At 56.2% G+C, this 10364-nt stretch overlaps 1 protein-coding gene across 1 annotated transcript; it reads right to left on the reverse strand.

Moving 5' to 3' along the window:
• Nucleotides 1–1563: 1563 nt before the first annotated feature.
• Nucleotides 1564–9769, reverse strand: MYL2 (myosin light chain 2). The gene is made up of 7 exons (XM_046638918.1): nucleotides 9673–9769; nucleotides 8358–8447; nucleotides 5929–6004; nucleotides 4721–4825; nucleotides 3827–3905; nucleotides 3692–3740; nucleotides 1564–1879 (listed from the first exon to the last, which is right to left on the reverse strand). Exons 1-7 carry the CDS (start codon nucleotides 9673–9675, stop codon nucleotides 1781–1783), a joined length of 501 nt encoding a protein of 166 aa, XP_046494874.1. The 5' UTR covers nucleotides 9676–9769; the 3' UTR covers nucleotides 1564–1780.
• Nucleotides 9770–10364: the final 595 nt, after the last annotated feature.

The raw sequence follows: 10364 nt of genomic DNA on the forward strand, positions 1-10364 counted from the left end.
GTGTCTCTGTGTCTGGGCGTGTGTGTCTCTGTCTCTGTGTGTCTCTGTGTCTGGGCGTGTGTGTCTCTGTCTCTGTGTGTCTCTGTATCTGTTTCTCTGCGTGTCTCTGTATCTCTGTGTCTGTGTGCGTCTCTGTGTCTGGGCGTGTGTGTCTGTCTCGTGGATGAGTGTGTCACTGCAGGGCTGTGTCCGGGGCCCTCTTCCCTGAACCCCACGTGCCCTGGGTGCCCTGTGTGTGGCCTCGTCTCTGCAGGTGCCGGGCCACCGGGTCTGGGCGTGGGGACGCGGCTGTCGCGGGTGTGGAGCCCAGCAGCATGGGGTGGCCCTGGGCCTCTGCCTGGCAGCCTGCTGGTGGCTCTGCCCCAGGGGTGTCACTGTCCTCCTGACCGCTGACCCTGGGCCCCCGGTGGGGGGCTCTCGTTATTCTGGAGCCTTGAAGACTCCAGCCGCCTGGTCCGCTCAACCCCTCCCGGTGACCCCGCTGCCACTCCCGCGCCCACTTTCAGCCCTTTGTTCCCGTTGCGTCATTCGCTTGGCCGTGTCCTGTTCTTGGGAGTCTCTTGCAAACTTGGAGCACCCGACCCCCGCTCCCCTTCTTCCTGAAAGGCATCGGGATTTTTCCTTCAGGGGACTGCCCTCCCACCTCAGGCCACATGGTCCAGGAAGGGGCCCATTTCAACCGCAGGAATGAGGGTCAGTCATGCGGCCCAGGTCTGCCAGTCAGAGCACTGCTCCTGTTTTAGGGCTGGTTCAGGGATCCCATCGGCCCTATTCTGGGGTTCATGTGGAGCTGGGAGAGAGACGCCCTCTTCCCACTAGGATTGCTGAGGGGAGGGACAGGAGCCATTTTCCCATCAATGAGAGCAGAGCAACATACAAGAAAGCAGAGCAGTGGAGAGGCCTCCTCAGGTTCTGATGGCTGGGTGAGCTCCTGGATGCAGCTATGCCTGAAGCCCTCAGACTTCTTAGTTATGTGAACCCATTTGTTTCCTAAGTTGGGATTCTCACACCCAGAAGAGACCTGAATGCTGCAACAGTAACTTTGGTCACTCAAAATCAAGAGTCAGTTCATGCCCAGACCTTGTTCCTGGGCCTCAGACGAGGCCAGAAGTGAGCACCCCTTCCCCATCTTGCCAGGAGAGAAGTGCAGACAACTTCTACTTCACCTAAAATTAGAGAGTAACCTCTTATGATTGACGGATGTGGTTTTTTGCCCACTGAGCCATATTCTCAGCAGGCATGTGAGGCCTGTTTCTCTTAATCTCTCACGGGCCCGTTTAAACACATCCCTGGGAGAAACTCTCAGTGGAATCTTCCAGGAAGGGGTGTGCAGCAGCGAGCTCGACACACTTGAGCTCTTTGGGAGAAAGCGCTGTGGTCCGGGGGACATTCCAGCCACAGGGGGCCATGACGGGAACAGGCCTGAGTGGCCGTGTAGGTCTGTTTTCAATGGAGTCCCTAAGATTGAATCCCGATGACGGCAGGGCCGTCACGAGGCCACGGCCGCCTGCGTGGGACCAGCAGGGGACCTTCCTCCTGGAGGCAGAGAGACACGGGGGCAGCTACGCGGTCTCCTGTTTATTTGCACGCGGCCTCGGGGCGGCCCCCCTACAGGCTGGGGGCGTCGCTAAGCCAGCCCGGCTGCAGAGACAACGGACACGGATAAATGAGGCCACCACTCGGCCACCAGACCAGGGCCGGGACGCGGCTTCCCTGGGCAAAGTGAGAGGAGGGCAGGGACCACCCTCCCCCCGACGGGCCCGGCCCGGCGACCAGCCCCTCAGTCCTTCTCTTCCCCGTGGGTGATGATGTGCACCAGGTTCTTGTAGTCCAGGTTGCCCGTCACGTCCGGGGGGAAGGCCGCAAACATCTGCTCGATCTGCAATGAGCCAGCAGGATGCGCTGAGCACGCGGGGCGGGGCGGGGGCGGGGGGGCCTGTGTGCGGGGCACCCGAGGGGAGAGGCAGCTGGGCATGTGGTGGACGTGGGGACAGACTCCCCCCCCCGCCCCGGAAGGCCTTGTCATCAGCTGCTACAGAGAGCCACCCGCCCGAGGTCACGCCCTTCCTGGGAGGCCGCAGCGACTGATGAGTGTGGGCCCACCCTGGGGCCTCTGGGCAGGGCTGTTCTAGCTCCAGGGTTCCCTGAGGGTCCTCAAGACACTCGTTGGGCCTGAATGGCGGGTCAACACCCCACTCTGTGCCCTCCTGCGTCCTTGCCCGTCCTTGCTCTTCACAGGTGCTGACCCCAGGGCCATCCTGCAGTGATGTTCCCAGGAACCCAGCCTGCGATGGGCCAAGCAGGGATTGCAAACCGGAGGGCAACGGGGCGGGGCAGGTTTCCTAAGGGAGCAGGTGGGCCTGGTGGGGACTGTGGCTAAATGGAGACACAGCCCATCTGCAGAGGTGGCCACTGTTCAGGGCCAGCCCAGTGTGGCCACATGGGCAAGGAAGTCAGACTGACGGAATCTGATTCTTTGAAGGAAACTAGAAATCTAGATTTTTTTTTTTAAGCATGCAATTTCCACATTGAAAAAGTATTGGCTAGTAATTTTTTAAAAACACATATTGGCTAATAACAGCTAACACTCATATGGCCCTTATCACATGTCAGCACCTTACACACATGAACTCATTCAACCCTCACATCTACCATGAGTTAGGTTCTGTGATTGTCCCTACTTTACAGATGAGGAAACTGAGGTACAGTGCAATTAAAGGGTTTGTCCAAAGTCCAAAGTCACAAAGCTGGTGGAATATAAAGGCTGGCTCTTTTTTATTTATTTATTTTTTTGCTGAGGAAGATTGTCCCTGAGCTAACATCTGTGCCTATCTTCCTGTTTCGTGTGTGGGAAGCCACCACAGCATGGCTGGATCAGTGGTGTGTAGGTCTGTACTGAGGATCTGAACGTGTGAACCCCGGGCCACCAAGCAGAGTGCACAAACTTAACCACTATGCCAGCAGGCCAGCCCCTAAACAAAATTTTCAATAAAATGTGGAACTTGAGGGAATCGAGCCTGAGAGGCTACAGGGGGCTATTTTAAATAGACTCATTAGCCTTCATTAATAATATTGGCAGGACAGTTTCTTGTTCATACGGGACTTTTGGCAAATTAGCAAAAATTCCCCTTCTTCCAGGCACATTACTGCCACCTGCCAGAAAAAGTCATATATACTGATTTTATCAAAATTATAACAAGACACTTTACTGCCATCTGCTGGGAAACTATTGCAACAAGTATATACGCCACGATCTATACAGCAAGAACAGCGGCCAGGAGAATTGTGCAGTGTACGATCTATACGACAGGACATGGTGAGCCTGCACACCTCCCCAACTCCAGCAGGAGACTGACGCTCTAGCCAGGTCTGCAGGCATTGTGAGAGAGGTGGAACCTGGAGTCAGACAGACCCGGGTTTGAACCCAGGCCCTGGCGTTTACTGCTAGTGTTGTCCTTTCAGGCAGGTGACTTGACTTCCCTGTGCCTCAGTTTCCCCATCTGTAAAGTTAGGATAATACTAGTGCCTACCTCACAGGATGATGAGAGAGTAGAACGAGATAAGGGCTCAGTAAGGACGGCAAGGTCGGTCTCAGTGGGGGGTCAGGGCTGGTTTAGAAAAGGGGGTGGGGGGAGGAGTCCCCGGAAGAGCCAGGCCTCGAGCTGGGAGCAGAGTCCACGGGGCCCATTACCTCCTCCTTGGAGAACCGCTCCGCCTGCGTGGTCAGCATCTCCCGGACGCTGCAGAGGGACGAGAGCAGGTGTCGGCCCGGGGGTGGGGGGTGTAGGGAGCAGGCCACCCTGCGTCCCCCCCGGACCCCACTCACTAATCAGCCTTGAGCACCCCTTTGCCTTCGGGGTCGAACACCTTGAACGCGTTGAGAATGGTCTCCTCGGGGTCCGCCCCTGAAACAGAAGACAGGGTGGAACCGCGCCGCGGGGGCTGGGCAACCGGGCACCCAGGAGGCGGGGCCAAGCGCCCCAGAGCTGGAGGGGCAGAGCCCAGCTGTTCTGCTGGGAGGAGAGACCCTGCCCTCCGCGGCCGGTGGCATTTGAGGAGCCGGCAGAGGGTCGTGTTATTTCTGAGCAAACCCGGGGTCAGACGCGGATCTGGATTTAGAGAGACTGGGATTCGAATCCTGACTCCAGCGCCAGCTAGCTGTGCGGCTGCAGGCAAGTGACTTTCCATCTCTGAGCCTCAGTCCCCATCTGCAGGCTGGGGCTAAGAACAGACCCCCCAGCGCTGGTAGGTGAGGTCGTGCCTGCGGCTGAGCGTGGCTCTGGCTCAGGGAGCGGGGGCGGCAACGTCCCCCGCCGTTTCCAGTCTTTCTTCCCCAGCGTGGCTCTGCCTGTGATCTGCCGACCCGGCTGTCCTCCTAGCGCTTTCACTCACAGTCAAGGGGAGACACATAAACACGCGCACGGACGCACACACGGATGTGCACACAGACGCGCACACGGACGCGCGCACGCATGAATGTACACACGGACGTGCGCACACACTGATCCACACACACGGATGTGCACACGGATATGCACACGGACGCGCGCACGCACGAATGTGCACACGGACGCGCGCGCATGGATGCGCACACACGGATCCACACACACGGATGTGCACACGGACGCACGCACGCACGAATGTGCACGCACGGGTGTGCACACGGACGCGCACACACGGACGTGCACACGGATGTGCACACGGACGCGTGCGAGCCCACCCTTCAGCTTCTCCCCGAACATGGTCAGGAACACGGTGAAGTTGATCGGGCCCGGCGCCTCCTTCAGCATCTCCTCGATCTCCTCGTTTTTCACGTTCACGCGCCCTAGGGCGGGAGACACACGTTCAGAGCCCCGAGCTGGGACAGCGCAGCTCGGGGGACACCCACGTCTGTGCCGTGATCCCGCCTCCGGGGATCTAGTCTAGGAATAATCGGAGACAGCGTGGACGGGGCGGAGACCCCCGTGAGAAGATGTTCTCCACGGCCCTGTTTATGACAGCCCGACAGCTGGAGACAACCCAGACGTCCGATGTGCGGAGGGGTGACCCGTTTTTAAAATAGTGTCTTCAGAACCTGGACCACTTTTCGCAGACATTTTAATATTTTACTCCAATGGGAAATGCCCACGTTATAAATTAGCCCTTGTCATTTGTGGGTGGGAGAGACAATCAGAATGACTCGGGGGAACTCTTTCAAATTGTACCTGCTGCTGTACACAGCTTTTATCTTCTCATATACCTGCTCTATCCCCTGCCACGAGCCCATGTGGTACCCTCGTGAAAATTAGAAAAAGCCAACCTGTCTTAAGATAATTTATGTTTTAAATGTAAAAATCGACACTGGCTACAAATATGAATAGCATCCAGTAGAATTGTGCAGTGCACAACCCGCACAGCTGTTCATGGTGGCCCTGAGTCCCGGGGGTGGGGATAGAAGGGGTGTGAGTGGTGGCAGTTTGGACATGAATATTTTGAAAAAGCTCTATGCACTCATGCTCACACTATTGAGATGGCATATTTATAAAGCTAAATCCAAAATAGGATGATTCCAGTTATTGAAAACACACACATAAGGGACGTGCCTAAAAAGACTTCGAGGCTAAAACATTCACAGTGGAATGTGGCCTCCTAGGTGATGTTGTTTTCTCCTTTATACTCTTCTGAGTGTTCCAGGTTTTCTGTTAGGAGCTGGCATTGCATTCAAAGTGACACAAATAAGTTATTTTAAAAGAAAAATAAAAGATATGCGAAGACACTTAAAGGCTAAACGCGTCTTTCCTATCCTCTGAAATTTGTCTTAAAGGCCAGTCGTGGTGGAGCCCTTTCTTTGGAAAATGACAAGCTCTCCCCCTTGTCAGTGGTGCCACCTCCCACCCTTGTGGGCGTGGGACGAGGAGCCCTTCCTGCTGGCCCAGGGGGGCGACTCACCCAGAGCGGCAAAAGTGTCTCTCAGGTCGTTCTTGTCGATGAAGCCATCTCTGTTCTGGTCCATGATTGTGAAGGCCTGTGAGAGGGAGGGCCCGGCTGGTCAGCCCGGGAGGAAGAGGGCAAGGGGCCGAGGGGCTGCCCATGGGCCCGGGGATGTGGGTCCTGGGATTCTCAGGGGGCATCGAAAGACCTCAGATCCAGAGTCAAAGATTGAGCACAGTCTGGCGGGTCCTCAGAACGTCGGGCACAGAGTCCCACATGCTCCAGCAGCGGCATCGCTGGGTACCCACCCAAGAGAACTGAAAACGTGTCCACGCAAATCTGCACACGAACATCCGTGGCAACGATATTCACAGCAGCCAAACCCAGAAACGACCCACACGTCCATCAGCTGACGGTGATGAATAAAATGTGGGGCAGCCCTGTGAGGGGACAGTGTGTAGCAATGAAGAGAATTCTGTCGCCCGCTACAGCACGGATGAACCTTGAGACAGAGGCCGAGTGACACAAAAGGCCACATATTGCATGATTCTGTTTCTATGAAGGGTCCAGAATCAGTAAATCCGCAGAGACAGAGAGCAGACGGGTGGCTGCCAGGGCCTGCGCGGGCGGGGGTGGAGAGGGACTGCTAATGGGTATGAGGTTTCTTTTTGGGTGATGAAAATGTTCTGAAATTAGATAGTGGTGATGCTTGCAAAACTCTGTGAGGACAGTAAATAACACTGAATTGTATGCTTACTTTAAAAAGGTGAATTTATGGCCTGTGAATTCTCTCTCTATAAAGCTGTTAGTGAAAAAAAAAAAAACAAGTTAAAAGCTGGGGTCTCATGTGGTCCCCCGACTCCCAAGCCCACGTCATCTGTAAGACCGCCCGGCCTGGTAGTCTTTCCCCGCCAGCTCCCCGGGGGCCTGCGAGAGCTCTGACAAGGCCCGGGGATTTCACAAATGCCGGACGGGCGCCACGTTTTTGGAGTTCTTTGCCGCAGCTGGTTGCTCCAAGTATGTGCACCGGCTGCCCACGCGCCAGCAGCTGATCGGGCCAGGGGGGGGGGAGGGGGGGGGGGGGGGGGGGGGGCGTTCTCTCCCTGGAAGGGGACTGTCTCAAGTTCAGATAGGACATTTCATCCAGGAATTCCTCGTTCCCTGGGGGCCTAGGGGCCCCGCATTCCTGTGACGTGAATGTTAGTGGGGACAGAAGGTGGACGCGTCCGTGTCCCGTTTGGAAGCCCCAAATGGTTTCCCCGTTGATGGAAACCCCTGCCTCTAGCGCCCTGTGCTCCGAAGGGCTGGGCGAGTGTGGATGGCTCGCGTGGGCCGCCCCCGCGGCTGGAAGACGAATTCAGTCTGTTCCACGGAGCCTCGGGCAGTGGCTGCACCTTGCCTAGTGGGGATTTCGGTTTGCTCCCTAAGGCAGAGTCCCGGCAAATGCCACAGGGCCTCAGACCCGCCTGGTGTTCATCAGTCGGGGCGCTAACATTTAAAGTCCAAAGGGCGCTCTTTTGGCTCCTCGGATTGGCAAAAACAGCATCTTAGACGTTGACCCCAGTGTGGATGGAGATGTGGGGAAAGAACCTTCCAGTCTAACCCCAGCATTTCTGGAGGGCAGGGCGGCTGGCCGGCCGGCCTGCCGACTTGGTTTAGTTCCTTTGTTTTGCAAAGATTCTTTGACCCAGCAGTTCTGCTTTTAGGAATCTACCCCAAGGCAATGACCAGAGACGCAGGCGAAGGTGTGTTATTTATAATAGTAAAGCATGCTACACACACGTGACACCCAACCCCAGGAAGTGGTTAAAGAAATCATAGGAAATGTCGGTGCTGAACTGCTGGAAGGAAACAGCAGGCGCTAATCAGTGTGCATAGATCATAATTTTTTGCGACAAATATACCGCCGTGCGTCGCTTAACGACGGGACACGTGCTGAGAAACGCGTGACTAGGCAATGGCGTCATGCGAACGTCATCACGTGTGCTTCCACACACCTGGCTGGCACAGCCTATTGCACACCTGGGCTACACGGTACTCGTCTTACGGGACCGCCGCCCTAGATGGGATCCGTCATTGAAACATCCTTACGAGGTGCACGGCTGTACACGTATGTCACAAAAATGACTTGACGTGTGTAAACCAAAACGCTAACTGATCGTCTCTGGGTCACAGAACTGTAGGTTGTTTTTATTCTCTTCTTTGTGGGTTTCTGAAATTTTTCCCTACATTTTCAACAAGAAATAGGCTTTACTTTCGTGATGAGCGAAGCTATTAAAGATAATTTCTGGAAGTGGTTCACGTGCACACACAGCCCAAATGTGGGGTTGCTTGGAGGATAAAGACATCCGGCCAGGAGGGCCCTGCAGGGGACATGGGATGGGGGAAAGGCTCGTTCTGACAGGCGGAGCCTCCCGCCAGGCTGAGCGGGCGACAGCTGCACCCACCTCCTTAAACTCCTGGATCTGGGTCTGTTCAAACATGGAGAACACGTTGGAGTTGGCGCCCTCGGCTCTCTTCTTGGCTTTCTTTGGTGACTGGGGGGGAGAAAAAACGCATTGATTGATAGTTAGAAGTGGGAAGAAAAGGAGGTGAGGGCCCCTCTCTGGGTGAGCCTCAGCTGCTCGTCAGTGGACGGGGGGCCGGTGCCCACAACCGTCTCAAGGCGGCGATGCTGGAGGGTTACAGGACCCGAAATGACGGGTCTCAAAGGCACCCGGTTCTGGTGGCTAAGGATCCTGAAGCATCCTTTGCAAAGTGGGGACGTGGAGGTGCGTCTGGGCTGGAGGCCACGCTTCGAGATCAGCCGGCCTCTTTGTTCAGTGCGTTTCACAGAAGGTTCCGTAACGCACAGAAGGAGCATCGATCATGGGGGGATATGTCAGGCTCGCTAAACCCTGAGGAACACAGAGATGAAAGGACACTTTTCCAGGCTGTTAAAACCCAACCGCTTCTGCACCCACACGCCATCTTCCCGTGATCCAAACGGAGCGAGACCTCCCAAATGTTCTGTCCTCGCGCCACGCGAACGGCGTGGAGAAGAGCGAGGCAACACGTCTCCCCACCCGCCCCTCTCTGACTTTAAATAGTTGCAGCAAACGCTGGAACGCTGGACACACGCTGTTTCATTGAATCCGCCTGGCTGCTCTGTCAAGGAGATGCCGTTATCAGCTTCGCCATTTTACTAGGGAGGCAGCTGAGGCTCAGAGAGGGTGAGCCACTTGCCGCAGTCACACAGTCACCAAAAACCTGAGCCGGAGTGGAACTGGGGCATCGGACTCGAGTCTGCACCCCAAACACTCCCCTTTGCTGACCCTGATTTGGGGGGCTTCCCACTTCAGGAGGGGGACACCTTAGCAAACAGCACTGGGGGAGAGGTCCTAAAGTGGCCCGTTCAGAAGGTGAGGACAAGCAGATTCTTTCCCCAGCTGCCTGGACAGGAGAAAAGAACCACAATTTGATCCTTTAAAGCATTCAGTCCCCTTTTGCGACCCCCGGGAGCAATCGATTCCTCAAGAGGTCAGCAGACAAGCCATAAAAAAGCCAACGCTCGTGTTCCATCTCTGAGTCCCCGGGAGCGGCCATTCCCTGCTGCTTGCCGGGCATTGACTGGGGTCCCTCTGCACGCACAGCGAGCAGCGCTCTTTCCACGGGGTCTTGGCCCTTGAGAGCTGCCTTCTCCCCGTCCCCGTCGGCCCCCTGCTTGTAGGTGGCGTCCCCTCTCACCCACCTGCCTTGCCACCTCGAGCCCTCACTACTCACCATGGTTGGAAAGGACGCAGAGCTGCTCCCCAGGAAGGATCCCACCGGCTGCCCCGTTCTCTTCGCCCGGGAACAATAAATACTTCCTCTCCAGGTTTAAAAATAACCCCATGGCCGCTTTTGGCAGTAATAGGTGAGGCGGACACCACCTAAGGCCCCCCCACCCCATGCCGTTCTTCTGAAGTCAGGCAGCTCACTCGCCACCCGGGGACACGTGAGACCCGAAGAGGCATTCAAGGTTAAAGAGGCGGGCGGCAGGGTCAGGGCAGGGGGAGGGGATGCCGCAGGGTTGCTGCAGCGCTGGGCGGGCGACACTTGTGCTTGTCAGTTTTGAGAAAGAAACGGCGGGGAGAGGAGACTTAAAATTCCCTAACACCATCAGGCACGGGTCCCACCCCAGGGCCTTTGCACCTGCAGTTCCCTCTGCCTGGAATGCTTTTCCAGCAGACAGCTGCAAGAATCCCCCCCTCGCCTCCTTCAACTCTTTGCTCAAATCTCACCATCTCAGTGGACCTCCCCAGCCCCTGCCCTCCACAGCCTTTATCACTTCCTGACATACTGTGTAATTCACTTAGTTATTTTGTTCGGGGGTCAGTGGACAGCCGGCTCAGGAGGCCAGGTCCTCCTTAGTTTTCCTCACCACTCTCTCTCTAGCTCCCAGCTCGTGATGGCCACAAAGTAGCTGCTCAACA

The sequence above is a fragment of the Equus quagga genome, chromosome 15 (genome assembly GCF_021613505.1).
Source record: "Equus quagga isolate Etosha38 chromosome 15, UCLA_HA_Equagga_1.0, whole genome shotgun sequence".
NCBI classification, from domain to species: Eukaryota; Metazoa; Chordata; class Mammalia; order Perissodactyla; family Equidae; genus Equus; species Equus quagga.